The following is a 25,295-nucleotide window of genomic DNA, read 5'->3' as shown; positions in this document are numbered from 1 at the left end:
TTATTAAATCTTATTCTAATTACTTTTTATATGATCAATGTTAAACATTGGAAATATTTATTATTTATTATGCAAACATTTAATTTAAGTAAATTTATGTTATTTGTGTATTTATACTATTTTGTATTATTGTATTTATTATTTTCTTAAATAAATTATTATGTTATGTTATGTTATTAAGACATAGTGTCGTTGTTCAAATTAGATAAAATCTGGCCAAATATAATAAATATTATGGCTTTATTACATTACTTGCAAATATTATCTAATGTAGAACTATGTACGCACAATTCATACTCAATCGACGATTGTAGTGGATATTTCAAATTGAAAACATCAAACATTTTAAAGCATACATCAATTGCCGGTGTCATAAAAAAAAGTAACTATAACTATACTTGTTACTTCTATTTTTGATATTGAGCTATTAGAAACCATACAACTATCTCTGAATTATCTTTAATGGAGTACCTGCTTCACCAGATTGTTTCTGCCATACCTATCTCTAATGGCTAATCATTATTCATTACTCATTAGCCACTATTACTGCACGCCCCGCGCCTTCGCCTTTGAATTTGGAACTTTGTAAGACGGAGACTTGAAATAACATTATATTATGCAGGTGGCAGGTCGCAACACTCGCAACTCGCAGGTGTCTAGTATTCTGGTAGTCTGATACTCGCCAGTCGCTGATGTACTCTGTACTACAACTGCGATAGCGCTATTTGCGATAGCATGGTAGTTGTACATTTTAGTGTGGAATTGTCAAAGTCCGACCGAATAGTGTACGAAATGCGGAATGGGGGAATGGCAGACGAATAATATTAATGATTAATCAGTAGACCGTAATCCTGATACGTAATAATCTTTCATAATTTATATAAATCTTGTCTATTTATACACACGACATGTGTTTTCCCGTAATGGCGTAATATCATGAAAGAACGTAATAAATAATAATAATAATAATAATAAATACTATTTATTAATATTGACGGTCGACGGTCGAGAATATTTGAATTTGGAATATTCTTATTTCTTATTACGGTGCCTGCTGCGTGTGCTGCCTGATGGCTGGTAGTTGATACTGAATTATTCAATTGGTTTTCTTAAGATAGCCATTGATAGACACAATTATATTAATTCATAAGGATTAAAGTAAACTATAGACACATTTTAAATAGTATTTGTTGTGTCATGATTCAAGGAAATTCTCATTGACGTCCAAAATGTGTAGAACATTTAACATCGCAGAAACATTAATTTTGAGTGAAGTGGTACCAGCTTAATATACTGTGTTCCGTGTTAAGTTTGTGAGTAAGTATGAGTTATTATTTAGCATGTTTTAATTTTTGAGAATCAGTAATTAATTAATTTATTTATTTATTAATTTAAAATTTACATTTTTGCTTAATATTTTTTAATAAGTTTTTTTTTAAATTTGTTTCTGTTATACAATATATAATTATTTTTATGGCATAGATAGTGTTAACACATTTGATAGATGAATCATTTAATAATGTTCTTTGATTGTTATGCTGTTTTCCATTATGTTAGTACCTACTAGTCATTAGGTATAAATCAAAGTATAATGTATAAATTGAGTAGAAGTCTTAGGTAGCTATTTTAGTTTAAATAGTAATACTAAGAAGTGGCACATCTAATCTAAATTAATTTAAATCTTGAGGGTGCTACAATTATTATGCAATTCTCAGTGCGCACACCACTCAATATTACACATCGCCATTATTTAATTTTAACATTTAATATTTGTAGAAGTAGCTGCACACTTCTATAGTTCTATACAAAATCTTTCATAACCGTCTTCAAACACATAATAATCCACTCATAAAAAACCTATCCACACAAACCATACGTTACAAATAAATATATAAATATGTATACGAGTACACAGGTAACTAAACAACTCCCCGTCAAGTGTCACTTATGGATGGCTACTTATTCAAATTCGGATTTTTAATTTTATTCTGTTATCATTCATTGGTAGGTACTTATTGTGCTAAAAAATGCATAGGTACTAATTTTAAAAAAAGTCATCATTTTGTTTTTAATAATTTTTTTTTTGGGGGGGCTAATGTTAAACAAAATGTTATGTGTCTATCAGAAAATGTGTTAGATATTTACTCTCTTAATTTCATTAGCCAAATCTCTGGATATTTGTACTTTATGATGCTTAATTTGTTAAAACATTTTTGTGTACCTTATTGCTTCTTATCCAATTTTAATCTTTGCATTTTAAATCACGTTCACTTGTAGCTAAACTCCCGGGTATAGGCAATGGAGTGATTTTAATATAATATTAATATAATACAATTATTGAAATGCAAGATAAAAATAAATGTGAACATAAATTCTTAAAATAAAATTACATTCATTAAATTTAGGTAGGGAGATACTTTAAATTATAAAGACAATTACCTTGGGATTCTTCAGCACTCTCTAATACCACTGTAGTTGCCAGTGGGCAACATGTTAAAAAATATAGTAAATTGTTGCTTACATATTATTATTGGGAAACTTTTTCAGAATACTTATTGGGAATATGTTAGTGTTACTGTGTTTATTCTTGCTTATTTTAAAATAGTTATTAACTATTTTATTAAATTGTATATTTTCAAAATGAAATGTTATTAGGTAACATTGATTATAATATGAACCATGATAATATAATATTAATTATATAATTTATAAAATCAATGTCTATTTATATATATATAGGTAATATAAGTATATACTTATCAGATTTAAGTAGAAAATGTTATTGTACTAGCTTGGAAAACTATAGATTTTAAATTAATAGGTGACATAATCAGTGGCATGCCAAAGTAAAATGTTGTTAAGAGCCTACTTTAATATTTTACACTATTTTAGCACCAGTAATCTGGTAAAGGCATTCACTGTAATATTTGTAACTGTCTGTCAATTGTCATAGTTATTACTTATTACTAAAACAGGTAGGTACTAGGTAGTATAGTTAATACTAAATTATTACATATTGGCCATTATCATCCATCGTCCCTTAAAAAAGTCAGTGGTAGTTGCCTCTCAATATTATTCCATTCGCCACGCAACTGGACATAATTAATATTCTCATGACTTAGTATTCAGATAATCTTATTTTGATAGAAAATATGTATAGGTAAATATATTTCTTAATTTTATTTTACCTTAAGTACTAAGTAGGTATGTTATGTCACTTGCCAATATACTTGTTATCATGTCTATAGTTATAGTTTGTATTGTTAATGCTAATCCAATTTTTAAATTATAACATGACTGATACATTAAAATTATACGTGTCTGTAACTAAATATTTAGGTGTAAAGCACAATAGAAATATAAAAATTATGTAGGTAGATACATTTTATTTACATTGTGGTAGTGGTATAAAGTATATGACTTAATACTTTTTGAAAAATTGCATTCATGTTATGTACAATGTATATATGCTACTATGCAAGTATTCAAATTCTATTGATAAATTATTTTGTCTAAATGTAATAGTACAGTAGGTATACAATTACTTTTTAGAATAAAATATGAGTTTACCTATATGGAAATAAACTTAAAAAAATGTAACAATACCTATTAAAAAAGCAGGTATATTTTCTTTTTTATTAAATCAAAGATTTATTTTTTCATCTATCAATAAATATTTATAATAAATCTATAGTACGATCCAAGATATATATGCCCATGAGGTAGGTACTTATATAAAGGTTCTTTATTTTTAAATTTAATTTACTTTCTAATTGTTTTGTTGATTTATTGAATAAAATTTGCTCTAATTATATACCCATAATAGTAGGTAGTCTGTAGCATACAAAAAACATAATGTTGTCTACGTTTCTGATCCTTTTTATAATATTGAATTGTTCCTACCTAATGTTCTAACCGACACAAATTATTACTAAAAAAAATTCTAAGACTTACATGTGCACATATTATACAGGTTAAGAAAAACCACTATTGATATGTCTGATAATAATGAAACACCTACCACTGGAGTAGACGAACAAGAACCAGAACTACAGACATTGATACGGCCTGATTGTGGTATAAAAGATGTGTGGGCTCATAATTTAGAAGAAGAATTTGCGTCAATACGAAAACTATTGCCAAAATATTGTTATGTAGCCTTGGACACAGAATTTCCTGGAGTTGTAGCTCGACCAATCGGTGATTTCAAGACAGCTGCCGATTATCTTTATCAGTTGTTGCGATGCAATGTTGATCTTTTGAGAATTATTCAATTGGGCCTCTCTTTTTTTGATGAAGACGGTAAAACACCCACTGGCCAATTTACTACATGGCAATTCAATTTCAAATTTAATTTGTCAGAAGACATGTACGCTCAAGACAGCATAGAATTATTGACAAATTCCAGGTAACTGATAATTTTTTTTCAATCTTGCAATCGACGTTTATCTTAAAATTAAATTTTGTTTCATAGAATCCAATTTAAAAATCATGAAGAGAATGGAATCGAGCCTATAGTTTTTGCTGAATTTATAATAACATCCGGTTTAGTTTTGATGGATAATTTAAAATGGATGACATTTCACAGTAGTTTTGATTTTGGTTACTTGGTTAAAGTGTTGACAGATGAAAAACTACCTCAGGAAGAGTCAGAGTTTTTTGAGATGTTTTCTTTGTACTTTCCATGTGTGTATGACATAAAGTACCTAATGAAGAGCTGCAAAAACTTGAAGGGCGGTCTGCAAGAGGTCGCCGATCAGTTAGAACTAAAGCGCATTGGACCTCAACATCAGGCTGGTAGCGATTCCTTATTAACGGGTATGGCTTTTTTCAAAATCAGAGATATGTACTTTGAGGGAATGATTGACAGTAAAAAATACTGTGGTCATTTATACGGCTTGGGAATTACCACTTTGAATAATGGTCAATTTCGATATGATAGTGAAGGGCCATTTAATTTGTAAAAAAAATAATACCAAAAATATTAGATTTCTATTTATATATTTTGTACCTTAGGTCAGTTTTTTTTTTATAACCATCTATAATAATGATACCAATATTATTAATTTCAATTTGAAATATCCAAATGAAAATGTTTTGTTTGCAATTTATTTGTTTTGTATCAATCTTGTATACCAACTTTAAATTAAGTTTGAGAAATTATAGTCTTATCTTTATTCCTTGTTCAGAATAAGTATGTTAAAAAAGCAAATAAAAATAAAAGTGGTAAATTTAATATTTGTTTATACTTTTTTGTGGAGGTACTTAAGAAATTGAGAATGTATCCTTTACTTAAGAAAAGAAAATAATATTAATAATACAATAGAATCCGCATCTTCAACATCATAGTTTTAAAATTTATTAATAATTTGTATTTAAACTTTAAAGTTGTTTCGCGTAGGCAAATATTTAAAAGTTATTTAAGTTACTGATTTCCATTTCTGTTAAGTATTAAAATAATAGGTGACAAATGTTTTAAAGTTTAGGTAGGTGGTACGCAGACGCTATGCTGTTGGTCATTACTCATAATAATAGTATAATTTATGTATCTATAAAAAAATCATAAAATTATTGTGTATCAAATATATTATATAATATAAATATCTATATGTTTATATTTTTTATAACAAGAAAAATGAGTACCTGTGTATAAAATAACAAATGCCGAAAAAAAATACTTTAAAACTATTTTTAGTTAAGAAAAAACTACAAATAATGTAGCTAATCTATGATTTAAAGAAAATTAATATTAAATTAAATATATTAAATCTAAACTCCTCTAAAGTCATATATTTTATTCATATTATATAGGTACATATATAAATTTTATATAAATTGAATCTAAGACTACTGAATATGTTAAAATATTACAAGCATTTTATTAATTTATCTGTTAAACAGTAATCTATACAATTTTGACGTTTAATTATATATAATAAATAGTAATATAATATTACATGTTAGTATATTACCTATATTATATTTTATTGACAATATAAAATGTATCAATTTTTCTCGAGTATGATTAGCACATAGCAATAACGTTATTTTTCATTTTCTAAAATAATATTTTATAAAAAAGGACAATGCATAAAGAAAAAAATATTAGAAACAAATTAATAATTGCTATAATATAATATTAAAACGAACTAACATAAATTTAAATCATTATGCCGATGCCACTAGACATATAACAATAATAATAATAATAATAATAATAATAATAATAATACGAGTTATACAACTTTAAAAATAATAACACAGCGTAAATTGATATGCTTGACTGCTTAAAAATACCCAAATAAAATATACGCACACACAATGAAATATTGTGTTTTCCATAACGTTCAATGTGCCACTAAACTTTGATTACAATTTGCAATTTACAAATTTACCCGTTGATCCATTATTATAATGTTTGATAAACAATATTAAATTACAACCATTATTCTCAAAACAATACAACTACATAAAGGCACTTATATATTACGATTATGATTTAAAATTTAGATGTGGTTGTTGTTTTTATAAAAAAAGAAAGAACAGGAAAAGCGTTGCAAGCCATGATAATAATTAATAATATAATGTAATGATATTATTATAATAGGTAACTAAAAAAATATTATAAATATTAAATATAGGTTGTTGATTAAACAAATAGGCATAAGAAAACGCATAATGATTTATTTTATAACTTTAATGGTGTTAGAATCCCTTGTATATTAATGTGAATGACGTACCTACAATAATGAGTAATGATTGCAAATTGAATGATAGTGTAAAATCGAGTTCACTATATAAATAATACGTATCACGTCAACAAATAAAAAAATAGGTATAAATCCTAAATGACTAAAATATTATGACAGACTTTGGCCCGCGGTACATACTTATCTATATTTTAACTTAATCAAATGAATACCTACTTGATATTTTATTGATTTTTATCAAACTGGCTAATTGGATTTTTTCCAAAATCGATGAACAAATATTATTTGATTTTTCTCTGATTTACTATTACTTCTATCATATTGATATAAGAATTATTCCTACACCTTCTAAAACTTGATGATTTAGCAAATGTATTATGAAATATATTATATTTATGAAAAAAACAATTTTTTGTCGATTATTAAACTATTCAAGATACGTATATACTTATTTTCGGTACAAAATTATTTTTAGATAGTATATTACTAAAACAAAAGTCAACGGTTAAATTGGCAAAGTCATAACATTTCGTAAAATTTTGCACATAGTTTTCTCAACAACCAGATAGGTAAGTTAAAGATATTAAAGAAATAACTAACGATTTAAACATTTTAAACTTTATTGTATATTGTGCTGATGGATTTTATTTCTAACTTGTTAAAAACGAAAAAATAGACACTTCAAGTTATACTTATAACTATTTGCTTGGCAAGTGGCAACATATTATATGTTACCTATATATTTTATATTTGACGAATAAATAGGCCATGACTTGGGCTAATTCTAATACCTACTTATTTAGTATCAAAAAAAGGAATATCATTCTCACTACTTGCCGCAGTACACAGAACATATTATTCCGTATAATACGATCATCCAACTAACATACATGTATTGTAGCTTACTTTTCAAGTATGTTTAGCCGATGGGTCTAACTTAACCCAATTATTTATTATAAAATATTGAAATTAAACCTTACATAGATTCAAATAAATGGATGATATTTATAAATTCAATTCAATTTGTTGAAACATGAATATCAAATTATCATGATGCAATATATTGTAAATTCCTATACCGTTTAAAAATACAATAAATTGGTGTGATGCTTGTCAATTTTGGAAGGATGTATCGACTTTATTTTATGTATCGAGTAGCTATAATAATTGTGGTAGCCATACAGAAGTAACGATGACGACCACCACCACTCAACCACTCAAAGCGCGCTGCATAGGAAAGTCAACCTATTATAGTTCCTTCACCAGGTTTTTAATTATTGAAAAAAGAGATCAATATATCTATTTTATAATATTGTATAAGTACCCACACATTACATAAAACCGAATAGTGTACATAATGGTAACTAGTAATAGGTGTACTAAAGTTCATTTAAAATAAGTTACTTTTTAATAGGTATCTAGGTATCAATGTAGGAAATACTGTAAACATTAATAATTCATTCATATGCAGCTTTACAAGTTATCTACGACATAATACAAGTACATGTAAGAAGGCACATTTAAATTTTTAATTTCTGAAAATGTCAATACGCCTGCAGTAAACTCAATATTGGCATGTATGTTATTGAAAATAATTCAAGTGCGGTCTTAAATTTTAATATTTATGCATATCATGTTTAGTGTTATAATCGCCTATTAGGTGTAAAAATAATAAATAAAATCGCTTATTAATACCCTTTGTCTCAGTGGAAAATGAAAACAATATCATTTTGAAACATTTTTACTATACGTACCTACCTAATTATAAATATTTCTTACAAATGTTTTTAATCTTTTCGTCTTGAAAAATAAATAAATACGATTATTGAATTTGAGTATAATAATAATATTAGGTATAAGTTTATTTTATTGGTTATTATGTACCTAGACCTCATCTATCTAAAAATATCAAATTATTTAAGTTTTAAATAACCTTACAATATAAGAAAGCGTTTTATTAACAATCCAATAACCAATGTAAAATCCAATAACCAATCCATAACACAACGAAAATAACTGTAAAAGGTGTATCTATATGTCGTTTTTGAAATCAAATAAATATAACAGCTTACATAGAAGTAGTATTTGAAATTCTAAATTTCGATTACCTCGATGGCTTGAATATGGTATAAAAAGAAAACTACCCATTATTTAATAGGTTATTTTATAGTTTTTTGAACTTGAGAGGGTAGGTGCATGACTTGTGTTTTTTATAAGTTGTATAAGAATATAAAAGCCAAAAGTCTATAATACCAGTTCTGTAGCTGACTATTTTATAGTTTTTATATTGTAGTGTGTTAAAAATATTATGTAATATGTCATATCTATGCGACAATGCATGTAAATTACCGAGTGTTTAATGATGAATAAGGTGTGCTCTGGGGGGATGTTAGGGGGTTCAAATCTCTTCCATGGACACTTGACAAATATATAATATGTACTTACTACTTATATTTTAACTCATAATGCATATTGATTATATTTTTAAAAAAAATTTGAACCCTCCCCATTTGAAATTTCTGAGCACACTTCTGGATGAATGTATAGTTTTTAATCATAAAATTGTATTTATTTAATTAAATAAATCTTTTACAAGAATTTTGATGATACTGTATTAATGTATAATGTATTTACTCTAAAATAATATATTATTACTTAGGTACTAATATTTCAAGACGTACCTACTATGCAATTTACGCTAAGAAGATGACACAAAAAAAAATGTTACACACAGAAAGTGATTTATGTATAATGTGTCATATGCGTCACGACTGATGAAGAATATTTTAGATGTATAATTTACGACACGGGGTGCATGTAAATTTTATAGTTTTTGACCTTTTAGAGCCCAAAGTTCATTTTTCTTAAGTGATTTCCCGTGTTTTTAACTCGTGCGGCTCCGCAAATCGGATGCCGTATTATATTTTTTGAATTTCTGTGAAATGTCAAATAAGGTAGTGGAAAATAAAGCTCATTGTAAACACAGACGTGTATCAACAAGGCTAAAACGATTACAAATAACACAAAATAAAAAAGAATTATTAATGTGTGATCATAAAATGGAATTAACTAATAAGGCAATGATCGCACACATAAATTGTGCCGTAGGTAATTGAAAGTGGGCACTTAAGCTAGCTAATATTGCTAATACCTATCTATAGTATCTACCTAGGTACCTATCTATTTAGGTATCTATATGAAATAATGACTATTATTGCAAAAATTTAAAAATTAATACTAGTTGTCTAGGTACAACGCAGAAATTAGAGTTTTGTTAGGGATGAATAGATGCTGTGAACTGTTGTTTTAAATTGTAATAAGTTGACTTTGGACGTACAATGTGAGTGTGCGTGTAGGACGTAGTATTAGTATTACGTATTAGTATTTTTTTTAAGCGGCGCAAAGTGCATTAATAGGTAGGTACATCAGTTGTAGTTCTGTTCAAAAAATAAGTAGGTACCTAATGCAATTTATTATTATTTTTTTTTTTACAATAAGTATACTACTATATTATACTACCAATTGTTTTTATTTTAAAAATCGACATTTTATTTTAAATTAATGAAACCTTTATTGTTAATATATTGGTGGATAATTTATGAAATGTTTGTCAATTTTATCACTTATGCACAAAGCAAAATTAACAACGTAGGTAAAGAAACCTGTGGTGTACACTATATATTGTGTTGTATAAATTTTTTTTTTATTTTATAATCGCACTTTATTATTACTTAAGTTGGACAATTTCTAAACATTTCTTGATTATACTCCCAAACTATTTTTCTAAATGAATATTTTGGCACTTAAGACATAGTTCTAACGTAAAAACAAAATCATGAATATTACAGATGATTGGTTCAATTTATAAAATATGTCGTTTTTATTTTTTTTTATTGTGACAACTGATTAGTACATATTATGTAGGTACTTATCACATATTATACAACTTTGTACTAGGTACATATTATATAGCCACTAACACAGGACGTACAACAGTAATGCGTTTTTTTTTTGACAGTATTCTTTTATAATTTTTTTTATTCATGTTTTTAAAATAAGATTATATTTATTGAAACATTGAAAATATTGGATGCAAAAATATTAAACACTAGACCCTGTACGTGAAATTTAAATATCGGAGGGTGTACGGTACTTATTTGGTGAAATGTGAAGGTACCTACGTTTTATACAAGGCGTGAATAAGGCGGGTTTCAATTATTTTAAAGACTAAAATCTAATCCTGATGCGTAGATTAAAAAAAAAAATGATGTATTTAGAATTATTACTGATATAATATGCACCTATGACCTATGCGCGTCTTAAGTTAACTGCATCATTTTGAAAAGGTTAAAGATCCAGACGTACACAATATATACACGGTTCTGATTGTCCGAAAGTATTAACAGATCGAAATAGAATTATTAATACAATTTTCATCTATAAGACTATAAATAACGCAATATATACCTATTTATATAAATTATTGTTGAGCTATGATAATAAATGAAAAAATAACCAATAGAAATTGTAACGATTTCGTATCGGATCAATTATTGTTATTCTATTAGAATACTGAATACAATATATAGGTACATATATAATAATTAGTATACCTATAATACTAACGGTGTTTGGAAAGAACGTCGTTCATGAACGCACGTTCACACGTTCATGTTCGGTGAACGATACACGAACGAGTTCCTGGTGAACTGAACGTGAATTTGAACGAATTAATTTTTTTAGTGAACGTCCCGAACACTGAACATTAGTATTATGAAACATTTTTTAAGAGAGCCTAGTATGTCTTACCTGTATACTTTACAACAATTAATTGTCTACAAGTAAATATAATTTTATGGTCCACGACTATGTAGCTATTTTCATACGAATATGATCAAACATTTTGAAAAGGCGCTTTTGATTTTTACGTTACATTTTTTTCACGATACTCATTTTAGAGAAATTACGTTACGGCGAAATGTACCATTAAGATATTTACCCATCTGCGTTGTGTCGTAACGGGTAAAGTTTAATGATATTTTGTTGTTGTTTAAAGTATCGTCGTACAACTGAAGAACCAGAAAATGAAGTAGGTACCTACTTAGTTACAAAACACATTTGGATGGTAAATATTTGTTGAAATTATGATAAGTAGGTATAGGTACTTCCATGTTTCATAAATCATATAAATTTAGAATAGGTACACCGAAAAAATTGTTCCTAGGTATAATATGTCCAAGAGACTTATTAATAATTATTTGGTACTTTTAAACATACACAGCAGGACTCTAACATGTACCTAGACATGTTAGTGTATGAAGATACAGGGGAAATAATTATAACAATATACCTTATGCGTTATGAGAATTATAATTTAAAATACTAAAAAGTACTTATTGTCAAAAGAAAAGAAATAGTAGTAGGTACCTAATACAATAATCATAAACGAGCAAATGCTACTAAATTATCACATGAGTATATGACACATTGAATTTATAATCAAATAAAATACGTGAATTATACTTTGAAGTCTACAATATCCGTGTAGTACACCTACGCGTAACTTAAACCGTTATATTATGCACCTATGCACATTGCACTTATATAATGAAGTCAATGCGTGATGCGTTGATATCTGTACAGACACACAACTGTCGTTCGATAACTTCTGCACTTTACGATCACAAAAATACTGCACATCGACCCCTGCCATTTGCCGGAATATCTGATAGTATTATATTTATTATATACGATATTATATATAACTATCGGTTTCTAATGGGTAAAAAATCTTGAAAAAATGAATCTCAAACAACGGGAAAAACAATCTTCATATCTATAATATATATATATATATATATATATATCGACATCGTGGTAATTTATTAAACAATAAACGTACGAGCCTACCAAATATAATATTGTGACTAGTATAATATTTTTATGATGTGTTTTAATTTTCTAACTAAAATTTTAGACGGGACTATTTTTGTGGCCGTAATGTAATGCTTTTTACAATTTAAAATTATTTTGTTTTCATCGAGTGACTTCTGAAAATATAACTCTTGGTTATAATGCTAAAATATGTCTTGATGGTAACCCTAAAAAGATATCCACGGTACCAAAATAATTTAAAAGTCCAATGCAAAAACTACAATTAAGAAATATTTGTAGTTTTTTTGAATAATATAATAAATACTATTCACTATTTGGGTTTTAGCAAAACTAACTGTATTTTAATGAATTTTTATTTTTTTGATACAATTAAACACAACTGCCCCAAACAACTTGTCGATATTTAATAATATTATTAGATTTTAGAAATGCTGTTTTGTCCGTGGTATGAGATTTTTTTCTCAAGCCTAAATTATTTTGTTTCTAGATCTAGATTAATTTTACTGGACCCCTTCATTTATTAGTCCAATTCAAAGTTGTAAACAATACCGGTATTGATCGTATTTAAAATAACATTATATTAAATTATTATTATATTGCTATATATAAACGTTGAGCTTCTTGAGCCACCCGTATAATACATAATAATATGTCTACTGGGACCAATGGCTTGGATGACTAGTGTAATGGATAAAGAAGAATATCAGAAACACTGCGTATGCCGTCGGAAATGTGATGCGAGCGATGACGTCGATGGTCTTAGCGATCCGTATCGGGTGTGGTGGCATTTTACGTTTGTTGCCGCCATTGCTTCTGATATTTTGCTCTTCCTGAATAAAAAATAAAAATATAATAACACAATATTATAATTTTACAATTCAAAACTTAAGTTTTTTTTCCATTATTATTATTATACAGTACAGGTAAATTTATTTTTCTATTTTTATGACGTGTTTGAAATCATTGTAATATAATGTTATGTATCATAGCTCATTGGTACTATTCTTCTGCAGTAAACCCTTTTTGGGAGTGCTAGAAAAGTGTCTTGAACTTTTCAAAATGCAGTGTTGAATTTCGGACATCAGTTTTTGAACATCAGATTCAATAGGTACTCGAAAGTTTTAATCGTAGTTCAAATTCTGTGTTATATGCAGTTTCGAAACTTGTTTTTAATATAAATTACAGGGGTAAAGGGTTTTTCGCATAAATAAATGTTGTAGGAAATGGAATTAAAACTTTTAGATTTAGTTCATAGGGCCATGGACCCTGTCATGAGTGTCGCGGACTCTGGCATGAGTGTCACAGATCCCTGGGGGCCACGGAAGTACGAAACGCAGTTTGAGAACTGCTGGACTAAGGCATACATAGAATAAGTTATAAGAATTGCTTAGCTTAAGATAATAAAATGAATATGAGGTAATAAAAATAAAAATCCCTTAGGTATAAGTTTAAGTTTCATTTTAAAATGGAAAACATGAAAACTGATAAAATACGAGTGTAGGTATAGGCACTTAATGTCATGTGGAAATCAATTAGGTTAGGTTACTTATATTATATTAATTATTTTTATATTTATAAATTGCAACGAAAGCGGCAATTTTCCGTCAAAGAAATATAGTAATAGGTATACGAATTGGTAAACACAATTGTATTTTAACCTGCGGTACCTATTTATGTACCTATGTGTTAATAGGTGTAGTAGATCTCTTTGTAAATTTTTTTATGCAAATAAACCTTATAGTATAACATAAATAATAAATAGCTTATTCACCAATACTAATCACACAGGTACCTATTAAATTTAAATTAACCACGACACACTATTTAATAATTAAATTTAATAGATCTGTTGCAAGAACAGAACATTTTTTTTTTTACTTCAAACGTTAAACTAGTCTAATAAACGTTTTTACGCGCTTATTGCAAAAGTATACATACTGTTTTTGATGGGCAGGTGTTGTGTAATAACGAATGTGTGCACGCCCCTTGCCCACAACTGGAACATTCCCCTTGGGTCTTGTCACTCTAAATGAAAACAAGAGTTATGCAATGAATTATTACGATATAAAATAATATTAACTCTGGCCGGGTTTCAATAAAATGTTATGGGCACTAAAATATGTATTGCATTTAATTGATTGTTATAAAAATTCTATGAGACAAGTAGGTGTGTAAATACAATACAATATAATATTATAATTACAACATTTATCTACTTCATGATCGTATGCATAATAATGAAGATAGAAAATTATTTAAAGAATACAAATTATATTGCTCACTGTAAGTACGTAATAGTTGCAAATAGGCCACATTTCATACTTCAGAATTTTATAATTTTAGGCTCAATACAAAATTATTTCTATAGTCATATTTTGGAATTTTTCAATACCAATAAATCGGTTATCGATCATTTTACATTTTAGAGTGTTTCTATTGTTCTCGTAAACGAAACAATAGATTATATAAAAGATAAAACATCAACATTGTAGATATCTATTCGTGAAAATTTTAAGTACTCATATTGTATTCTACAGTTTACTCAGGCATTAAACGAGCAAGATGAAATTGAAATAAAAATCTAACTTGCTCTTGTAGTTCAGAATAAACTAACCAAAAATATAGGTAAACAAAACGGATCGGAAATAATTTATAGGCTTCCAACTTCGCTTAACACTAATTGTAAACGAATATTACAGGATGGTAAAAATATTATTTGAAAATACTGTAATCATCACATAAATCACATTTAAATGTGTCGATTATTATTAAACGACCATTATTATAACACAAATATTGTTTTAAGCAAGATACAAACAATAAAGAAAGTATTATTTTTAAAGTTGTGTTAAGAGCTGTTGTCAATAATTGGCTATTACAGCTTGATAATAAAATAAACCATTTTATTATAGAAATATGTTGTGCAAAAAACTGTTACAGTTCGTATGGCGCGTATATTATATTATGCACCCTTTCGCAGGGATAGTGGTTTTCATGGGTCGAATACCGAACATAACGCACACTGTTGCCACTGCGACTGTGGTAGATCTGACCTTTGTCAGTTATATTGTGCACAGTGTTCCCCAGCAAGTATATTATTATAATTATTCCTAGTGGAAATATAATGTGGGAACTTTGTTTTTCCTTTGAACGGAAATTGTTTATTTTAATAGCACACATCGTATATAATATATGTTATGTTATATGATGTTTTTTTCGAACCTATAGTAGAAATACAATTTCAAATTATAGAAAAATATTGTTCAAGTTAAATTGGTTTAAACTACAAGTTTAAAGTTGTGAAAACTGCAAATATTTTAAATTAATACAAAGTACAAAATAGAGTCTGACGAAATAATGAATAATATCTACCTATTTTAAAACATATCTCTAAAATATCATGAAGTGTGTTGAGCCAAAATTTAATAAACTTTAAAGGTAAGATATTTTTATTAATAACAGCTAGTTAAAATTAAGTACCTACCTGTGTCCAATGCATACAAAATAAACCTTATCTACTTTTAAGACAACTGTCAGAAAAAAACTGATTAAAAAATTAGTTATTTTATTTGAAAGACAATACAACTATAATAATGTTATACCTACAATATGTACACATATTGAATATAAGAAATAAATTAGAAAAAATGTTTGAGATTTTTTTCTATAAGAAGTAATATTTCTGTGAAAGTAAAATTTTTACTCCGTGTTGTTACGTGTTATAATATAAGTAAGTGGGTGAAATTTCTTGATTTTGTCATTGATAATTTCATACTGATATTTATGTTGAATTAATCAATACCTAATCATATTTTTATTTACCTCTATAATTCGTACCTTAATCAAAAATAAATAAATGTGATTTATATCATGAGTACTTATATTTGCTGTATAGGAGAGTTTATTTTACGAGTACATAACGTATTATAATTTATATGTATTTCTATATTTATTATTTTACTAATTTAACTTACAAGTTAGGTAGGTATATAAATATAATTTTTTTAGGCTTACACACATTTTTACTTTATTAATTAGTCATATATCTTGACACCATAGTATTTAATCTTGCCCTATATTTCGGTTTATGCATTAATATTAATAAAAGTATAACTTATAAGTATTATTAGTTAATGATAATATTTTTTTTCTGTACAAGTATATTGTTATTTATGCTTGTATTTGAAATTATTCTGTTAATTTAGCCGTGTACCTACACATTTAATTAATGTTTATAATTTTATACAATGTAATGTGGTCTGAAATACATTAAAATTTGATCCATTTAATTTAAGAGTTTTATTTAAAAATATGTTATATATCAACTGGAAAAAGCCTAAGGATGCCTGACAACCTCTTTAAAGCCTTTAGCGTAATCGAAGACAACATCATCAAAATAATCTAATTTCTCAAACATTCATATGTACAACTTCATCTAGAAAAACCATTGTATTTAATCATACATAGCATTATTATTGAATATTGTTATAAGTTAATAACTTAAGTTGTTGAAGCTGTACAGAGAATAATAATAATGAAAAAAAATAAGTATACATACTACCTACCTACTTTGTTTAGATTTAAAAATATTTAGATAACTTAAATAACTCATAAGTCTTGATTTATTATCTAACATAAAATTAGATAATACATTATTGTGCAAAAGTGTACATATTTATCATTACCTACATAAAATGTGATTGGTGATTACTGATTATCAATAAATTGAGTGTTTACAAATGTTGGCAAAATACAAACAATGATAGTAAAAATAATAACTTTTTATTATAAACATATAAAATAACAAATAAATTAATAATTATTTTTACTATTGGTACGTTATATTTTTGATCAAAATAATGTTTTATTCAAATAATTTGAATTAAAAACCTCTGGAAACAGGGTAAGAAATAAAAACAAGCAGGATTCGAAAATTACATATTGGTAACGAATGATATATATATACAGAATGATTCATTTGAGAGGGTACACTAATTATCTCGAAAAGTATTTACTTTTTTCAAATTTTTTTTTTTTTAAACTTTTAGGTTTATGCTTTTCTAAAACTATGATATTTTAATTTTTTCTACCTTTAAATTTATTGGTTAAACTACTATCAACTTTTGATTTTCAAATAAGAACATAATATTATGATAAAAAGGTCATACATTTTTAAAATCATTTTATTTATGAACATTTGCATTATAATTTTTATTTTTCGTTATTTCATTTACGAGGTACATATCTTCAAAGTTCAGTTGTCTAAGGAGTTGTTGATTATACTATTTATTCATTTGTAAAGACCAGGAGTTCTAAGTGATAAATTCGATAACGTTCAACCACTCTTCCATAAGTTCAACTCAAGGTAACAACTAACAATTAATAAGTGATGGTTCTTTGAACCAAAATCATTTATTAGCCTATCAACTAATATTAGACATAACGAATTAGCTGTAAATACGATATTTGTATTACTACCGACTATAAAACTTCCTTAAACCACCAAACTTTAAGGAACTGTACCTCGCAAACGAAATAACGAAGAAAATTTATAAAAAAAATAGTTTTATCTATTTATGACTTTTTTGTTATATGTTCCCATTTGAAAATCAAAAGTTAATAGTAGTTACAACAATAAATATAAGGGTGAAAAAAATTAAAATATTAAACAGTTTTAGAAAAGCATAAATCTGAAAGTCTTAAAAAAAAATTCAAAAAAAGTCAATATTCTTCGAGACAATTAGTGAACCCTCTTAACTGGATCACTATGCATACACATATATTACTTACATTCTACATATTTATAAAATGCACCTAATAAGTAAATAATTTTTTCTTCACATGTAATTATATCAATAATATACATCTGGTCATTATTTAATGATTTAATATCGACGAAAAAAAATTTGATAGTATGAAATCGAACAATTTATAAAAATATAAAATATATATCTACTCTAAGTAAATATTTTAAGTTAAGTTCTGAAAACTAATTCAGGAAATATGGATAAGGGTAATATGAAGTTTCGAAATAAGTGAAAAGACAGCTAACAATATTTTATTTGCATTTGAAAAATGCAAATAAGCAACTTCCAAGACTAAATCAGACATTGAATAATTTTATTTTAATCTAATAAATGTACACTAAGTGCTCATCTGAAAAAAGTCCAACGGGAAAATGGTATAAAATTATAGTTGTCGGTAACCACGTTTCTCGTTCATTAAGGCCAACATCCATCTACGATTTACATGTGTTTGCATATTATTATACAAAGTAAAATATTTCTAAGTCAGTAAATATATTATGTTATTTATTAAAATTTGTACCAAGCATATATGTCATACATTACATATAGCGTTATTATTGCGGCGAGCTGTACCTGTGATATTATATTAAGTAAGCTTGCTAAATAATGTACTGCATACAAGTTTCTTTCTTAATTCAGTTATTTCTACTGCAGGGCATTTATCATATACTACATCGGGAATACGGTACATAAATACATTGTATCCGATTTCCTTCAATATTACTTAATTATTATCCAAAATCTTACGTATATTGAATATTTCTCGTTATCCACATAACTTTCATAACTAATCTGATTTGCATCTTGTCGATTTAAGTAACGCTGTGGGAATATCGAGAAAAAATTATTTTATCAGCTTTTATTTTGTTATATTTTGTATAAAAAAAAAAACGAAATAGAGCTGAAAGGCATTAAAAAAGCGCTTACGTTTTTAATAAATATATAATTTTGTACGTTGTACATAGGTAATGCAATATGCTATAAAATGCATTGGTGCCTAACGGTACTAGTGGTAGTCACTACCTATCTAGGTACTTATTATTTACATTTTTCGTCGAATTATGTTAGAATTTATTACATTGTACATACAACATACAGAATATATCCTAAATAATAATAAACTATTTATGTACTAGGTATTTATACTGAAGAGTCTTTTCTCAGTTTATAAACAGAACTCAATTTAGGCGTGACCAGACCTTCATGAACATTGGAAGGAGATACTTATCTAAATTATTTATCCTTTTCTATTATTACGTGATTGATGGAGCCATGACATTAATAATGATCTGATTTTAGCACTAACTTTTCTATTACCTAATAAATGTAATTAATATCAAATGTAATGCCTGTATATTTGTCATTCATCAATCAATTAAATTGATAAATTTGTCTAAGGGCGTCATAGTCTTACAGTCATATATAAATCGGTAAAAGTCAATTATAAGTCAATAGGTAATACACTTACACCGCAGTGGTCGTTACATTTGTTACCTACGTCGAAGTGTGATAAGTGAAGATTGCAGATGAGTGATAACTATAGCAAGAATATATTCGTGCGTTTGAATATTTGTTCTGGTTTCTATTGTATGCAAAGTAAGTACAAAATACGATTTACAACGTTGTTGATGAAACAACCAACATTTGCAGTGCATTTATTTGGGGAGAGGGGGGGGGGCTGTAGAGTGCTTATAGGAGCCCCTACGTACATGTTGACCTTCATTGTTATCCTGCAAGAAATTATATTATTTATTATCAATTTAGTATCTTATAAATGTGTGAAATAATAATAATCGTCACACTACCTATAAACTTATCTTGGATTCACCTTTGACTGGATCGGAATATTAATATCAAATCACGCATCTGATAAATTAGAAATACACTGCACGTCTGTCCACAATATCGCTAAAACGACTTTTATAAATGAAGACAGACGTCTAATGTAATTGTGATGTCTTCAGGTGTGGAATTTTTGTTATGTGTACACACATTGTGAAAAACGTGTGTGTGCAAATGTTTACCGGGACGACATTATAAGTTTCATAAAGTTATTATTATGTCATAACAGGATAAAGTATAATATAACACACGAACTTTCTAGACAAGAGGATAGTCTCATATAGTATTTTTATCACTTTTATATTAAAATGCAAATGTAATAACCTTATTGTACGATATTTCCATGCAAAAAGTCTTTGTGACACATTCATTCTGGTATACACCTAGGTAGTTTTATATTTGCTTATTATTATTGTTAATATTTTTGTTTAAGAATGTACCCGTTATCATATGAAAAATATGAGGCAGGTTCGATTTTATTTCCCTTAGCGATCTTCAGGTTATTATATTAATGTCTTATATGGTTAAATCCAAATTCGCCGTGTGCCTATATTATATAGGCTATATAATATAGGACTTCTATAATAAAACTGCTTTATTCAAATAATAACTTTTTACAGTAGAAACGTATAACAATTTAATGTCCTTATGTCTTTTTTGGATGTATATTTTCGTTTAATAATAAAACGTGTAGTATACAGACGGATTTTCTAGATCCATTTCTAATCGATTAAAAAATATTTCATCAGTAATTCGAAGAGATAACTTCTTGGGATTGCTACATGCGAATGCAATTGTATTATGTAAAATCAATTACCTATTGTAATTACAGCCTGGTGTTATGTTTTTGTAATACTTATAATTAATATTTAAAATGAAAGTAAACTTGAATTAAGTATCAGTAAATAACAAATGCAAGTAATAAGGGATGGCTTGGTGTGTTTCATATACTTCTATAGTTACCTATCTCTTAACTTTAGTTTATTATATAATAACATGTAATTATTACTAATGATTACCGACTAATGGGTGATGACTCATAACCGATAATGTATTAGTAAAATTAAAGACATATCACTAAATAAAATTAACCATATTGAACTCTCCGGGAGTCGCATACATAATATATTAACAATTGGAGAACTGATATTTTAAAGGAGTTTTAACGTCCATACGATAATATAAATAGGTATGAGTCACAAGCAATTTAAGTTGCCGGAATATGATACGTATTTTATGGTATGTGGTGTGCGTGTACAATATAAAAAGAAAAACTAAGTACAACGAAACCTTACTTGCGTTATTTGTTTGTAGTCTCGATCTTGATTCTGGTATACAATTGGTAACGGCCAGTCTGAACGTTTTCGTCCCACGTAGTTTACTAATACGAACTCCAATAAACTGGCGTATATACAACACATACACACGCCATCCCAAACGTTCATGGCTGTTAAATTTGATACCACTGGCAGAGTACTTCGGAAACCGTTTGATGTGGTGAAAAAATTCAACATTGTAGTTACACCTAAAATACACCGTGTTATTTTACTATACGGAAAGTTAGTGCTAATCATGTTTATACACTTAAGGAACTAGATATTTGCTAACAAAAATGATGGCTAGAAGTTGTTGTAGTTTATAAAATACTTAAATTATATTGATCTAGTATCAATTTTTTGTTTTGACTTATCAAAATAATAATATTGTATGTTGGACGTTATCTATATTGCTTATGTGGATGATTATGATAGATACCGATTAATTATTTAGAATTTCGTAAATGTCTGGTCAGTTGAATCAAAATACTGTTTAAATAATTTAAACAGTATTTTAAATAAATCATTAATTGCACATATTATGTAAAAATGTTTAAAATTCTAAACATATTTTACTTAATGATTGTTGTAAACTTTATTATTAAAAATGGAGGATACTTCATTTGGACTTTTTGAATGAAATAATATAGTTACGGTAGATTAAAATAAAATACCTATCATTACTCTTGCCGGCACTGCATTCCATTCAAGAAAGAACGTGATGAATGATGAAGTCACCAATATTATACCAGGTATGAAAACCGTAGTAAAATAGAATGCTCTGTCTCTGGTAAAAATCAAATTCACTTCAAGGCAGCTATAGTTACCTATAAATAATTAACTATTTGTCAACATTATGTATTTAAATTATACTCTATAATAATATAATACCCCCTTAATAATATGTAATATTAGAAATGTTGGAAAAACTACAATATTTAATAATAATAATTTATTACAAATGGATAGTAATTTAAAAGTGATAAAATAAATTACATCAGTATTTTTATAACACAAAATATTTTAAGTTCATTAAAATTTAAATGTAGGTACCTATATTATTCATTTGTTTGTGTATTAAATTTGTGTATTTTTTTATGTCTGAAACTATGAATGGAGTTTTTAATTGCCCATATTTTTTGTTATAAAGATAGTTGAGGTAGACACCCGGAAAAATGGTATTTATTTTATCACATGTGTGTACTCTAAGCGTGTTTCGTTTAGAGTTATTAATTGTTAGACAGGAATTATCTACCAAATAGCAAAATAGCAAATTTTAAATTTAATTTAAAGCGCATAGATATTTCTCTGAAACAATGATAGTTAAATATCAATAATACGAACATTTTATAATCGTAAACATAAAATATACTATGTTACCTCTCCAACTGCCAGTAGATGGGCATTCGGTTGTATGATTTCGGTCTAAGTATGCATTTAAGGTTTTTAACGATGGTGACTTCTTCAAAGTGCTTTCATCATTTTTCCACACATATTTTATAGCAGACATTTCATATGATACTAAACAGAATAGACGACAATCAAAAGTGATAAAAAAAAAAAAAATGCAATTTCGTTGCTCGTACGCACAAAAATGAAATATATAACATAACATTAATAGTATTTACGACTTTTTCATCTCATAAAAATACTTTTTATTAAGTCACACTTGATTACTTTAATGAAAACAAACCAATAACTTTTATGATGAGTCGTGTCGTAAAAACAAGATACAATTCAGATCGTCGTACCTTGTTCACGAAAATCAATTTGTTATTTTATTTATCACTTAATAATATAAACGTTATGAAAATAAAATATTTACTGCTTTCCATTGAAAACGTGCACTGCGGATCATCAAACGGAAATATGTTCAATATACCCTGGCAAGACAGGATCAAATGGCGTCTGAAAAATTGTTAATTTTTTTTCTACACATATTAATTTATAATTTTTCAAAATACGTATGTTAGTACAATAAACGTTTGCCACTTTTTAAAGTTTTGTAGTTGTGGGATTTGGCAGATTAAATTTACCAAATTCACCTTATCGCTTCCTTGGAATATTTCACAGCCAACGTGACCCTAGAGTGGCGTGCAAATACGTTTACTACCGGTCAGGATCTAACGAATGTTCGGGAAACCCTATCGTATTATACAACTATATGGGCACACTAACGATTCAACTACAAAACTTTACCAACCAGCCAGAGATATCCCATATTTGAAATTTGGAATGGGACCGGGCAAGAGTGAGTTTCACGGTTATAATTACCTCATTAAATAATGGACACTGCCGTTCCTGTAGATCCTCAGAGAAAAGTGTACTGGTATTAGCGATGCTTTGAAATCGCCGTGCATGATGAAATACGTGTCCGGCACCCAAATATCCCCGTGGTGGTGAATAGCATTTAGAAAATCATACCTGCTTTGGTTCGAGTACCGCAGACGAGGGTCATACCATTGTTGTTGCAGTAAAAATTCAACCTCGTACTTCTAGACGAAACAAACGAAATATTGTGAGCATTCGTGTAGGAAAATGTGAATAGACGGTGGTGCCACGAACTTGCATATATCATTAAAATTTAAAACGATCGATTTATATTTAATATGTTTCCTTACCAAACTAGACTCGTCGGGCGAGGCCAGACTGAGTAATAGCACACTGACATTTACTAATAAGGGCCCTGGAAATTCATGATTTTATTATATTAGGTATGTTTATTATGTCGAACAAATTTAATATGATGTCCATGGGCACATACCTTTACGAATAGGATGTCTGTTTGCCGAAGGAAGTATCACTCTCACGTCTTGAGGCGTTTTCATACCGCAACAAAAATCTTGATCTAAACATGCACACGATTTTCATATCTTCAGAAAAATAGTTGTTTTCAAACATAGGATCAATTTTGGAATTAGTTAATAACTGCAGTTATTGTTTTGATTATTCATCTACCCTGACAATAGTGTTTTCGTTCATACGTTTTAATCCAATCATACATTTTCTATGAATCTACACATTCTTGTATTATATTTCAGTTTTAAGACATCATAAAATAATTACCTACGATATAATAATTTATAAATATCGTTTTTAACAAGCTTATATACGGAGCTTAGTAAAGTGAACTAGAGAATAATTTTAGTTGGTCTCTGGCGCTCTGTGCATTGTTTTTATTGTTATAGGTACACAGTATTATATTATATTTACCTCCTATATATCATAAAATATGCTTTTAGGTTTGTAAACGACCATAGAAACTAAACCACACCGCGTGAATTTTAAGCATGGAGGAAGGAAAAATGAAAAATGCCTTATAATACTTATTATAAATGAGATATGGTTGGGTTTTCGAGTCAGTTATATTTTATAAACTGTGACACTATTTTTTTTGTTCTAATAACTAACATTATTTTATTATTAGTAATTAAACAAGTTTTAAATGTAGTAATAAATACGTTTATTATTTTATTATGCGTTTATCATTAAGATTGAATGTAATTGTAACGAAAAGGATCCAAACTGTTTTGTTGTGGTGGTGTGAGAGCGGGTTATTTGTGAGACAATAATTGTCTCATAACTAAAATGAGACGGTGTAAAGTGGTACCGATATTGGGTACTCAGAAAGTATTGAGTATTTAAATATTTTGTATTTTTAAAATATATATTATAATTCTAGTTTGGATTAGAATTTAGACAGTAATTATTAATAATTTACTAAC

General features: G+C 27.5%; 2 protein-coding genes across 3 annotated transcripts in view; one reads left to right on the top strand and one right to left on the bottom strand.

Moving 5' to 3' along the window:
* The first annotated feature begins 981 nt into the window (after positions 1-981).
* LOC111040183 (CCR4-NOT transcription complex subunit 7) lies at positions 982-5,236 on the top strand. Of its 2 annotated transcripts, none has more exons than XM_022323979.1 (3): positions 982-1,313; positions 3,974-4,408; positions 4,475-5,236. In XM_022323979.1, the coding sequence occupies exons 2-3, from the start codon at positions 3,996-3,998 to the stop codon at positions 4,962-4,964; spliced, it is 903 nt and encodes a 300-aa protein (XP_022179671.1). In that variant the 5' UTR covers positions 982-1,313; positions 3,974-3,995; the 3' UTR covers positions 4,965-5,236. The 2 variants fall into 2 exon arrangements, with proteins under 2 accessions (XP_022179671.1, XP_022179670.1); XM_022323978.1 differs by having other exon boundaries at positions 983-1,317.
* A 5,006-nt stretch (positions 5,237-10,242) lies between these two features.
* The window catches only part of LOC111040180 (glutamate-gated chloride channel alpha-like), an 87,274-nt gene continuing 72,221 nt past the window's right edge, over positions 10,243-25,295 (bottom strand). The window contains exons 5-14 of the mRNA XM_022323970.1: positions 24,335-24,418; positions 24,192-24,256; positions 23,845-24,065; positions 23,396-23,478; positions 22,951-23,091; positions 22,245-22,397; positions 21,550-21,779; positions 19,160-19,234; positions 14,544-14,630; positions 10,243-13,435 (exon numbers count right to left, since the gene is read on the bottom strand). Coding sequence (XP_022179662.1) covers positions 13,259-13,435; positions 14,544-14,630; positions 19,160-19,234; positions 21,550-21,779; positions 22,245-22,397; positions 22,951-23,091; positions 23,396-23,478; positions 23,845-24,065; positions 24,192-24,256; positions 24,335-24,418 — 1,316 coding nt within the window. The 3' untranslated portion in view covers positions 10,243-13,258. The remainder of the gene's footprint in view (positions 13,436-14,543; positions 14,631-19,159; positions 19,235-21,549; positions 21,780-22,244; positions 22,398-22,950; positions 23,092-23,395; positions 23,479-23,844; positions 24,066-24,191; positions 24,257-24,334; positions 24,419-25,295) is intronic.

Source organism: Myzus persicae, unplaced genomic scaffold (genome assembly GCF_001856785.1).
Source record: "Myzus persicae strain clone G006 unplaced genomic scaffold, MPER_G0061.0, whole genome shotgun sequence".
In the NCBI taxonomy this organism is placed as follows: domain Eukaryota; kingdom Metazoa; phylum Arthropoda; class Insecta; order Hemiptera; family Aphididae; genus Myzus; species Myzus persicae.
This window is presented reverse-complemented; position numbering and strand designations above follow the sequence as displayed.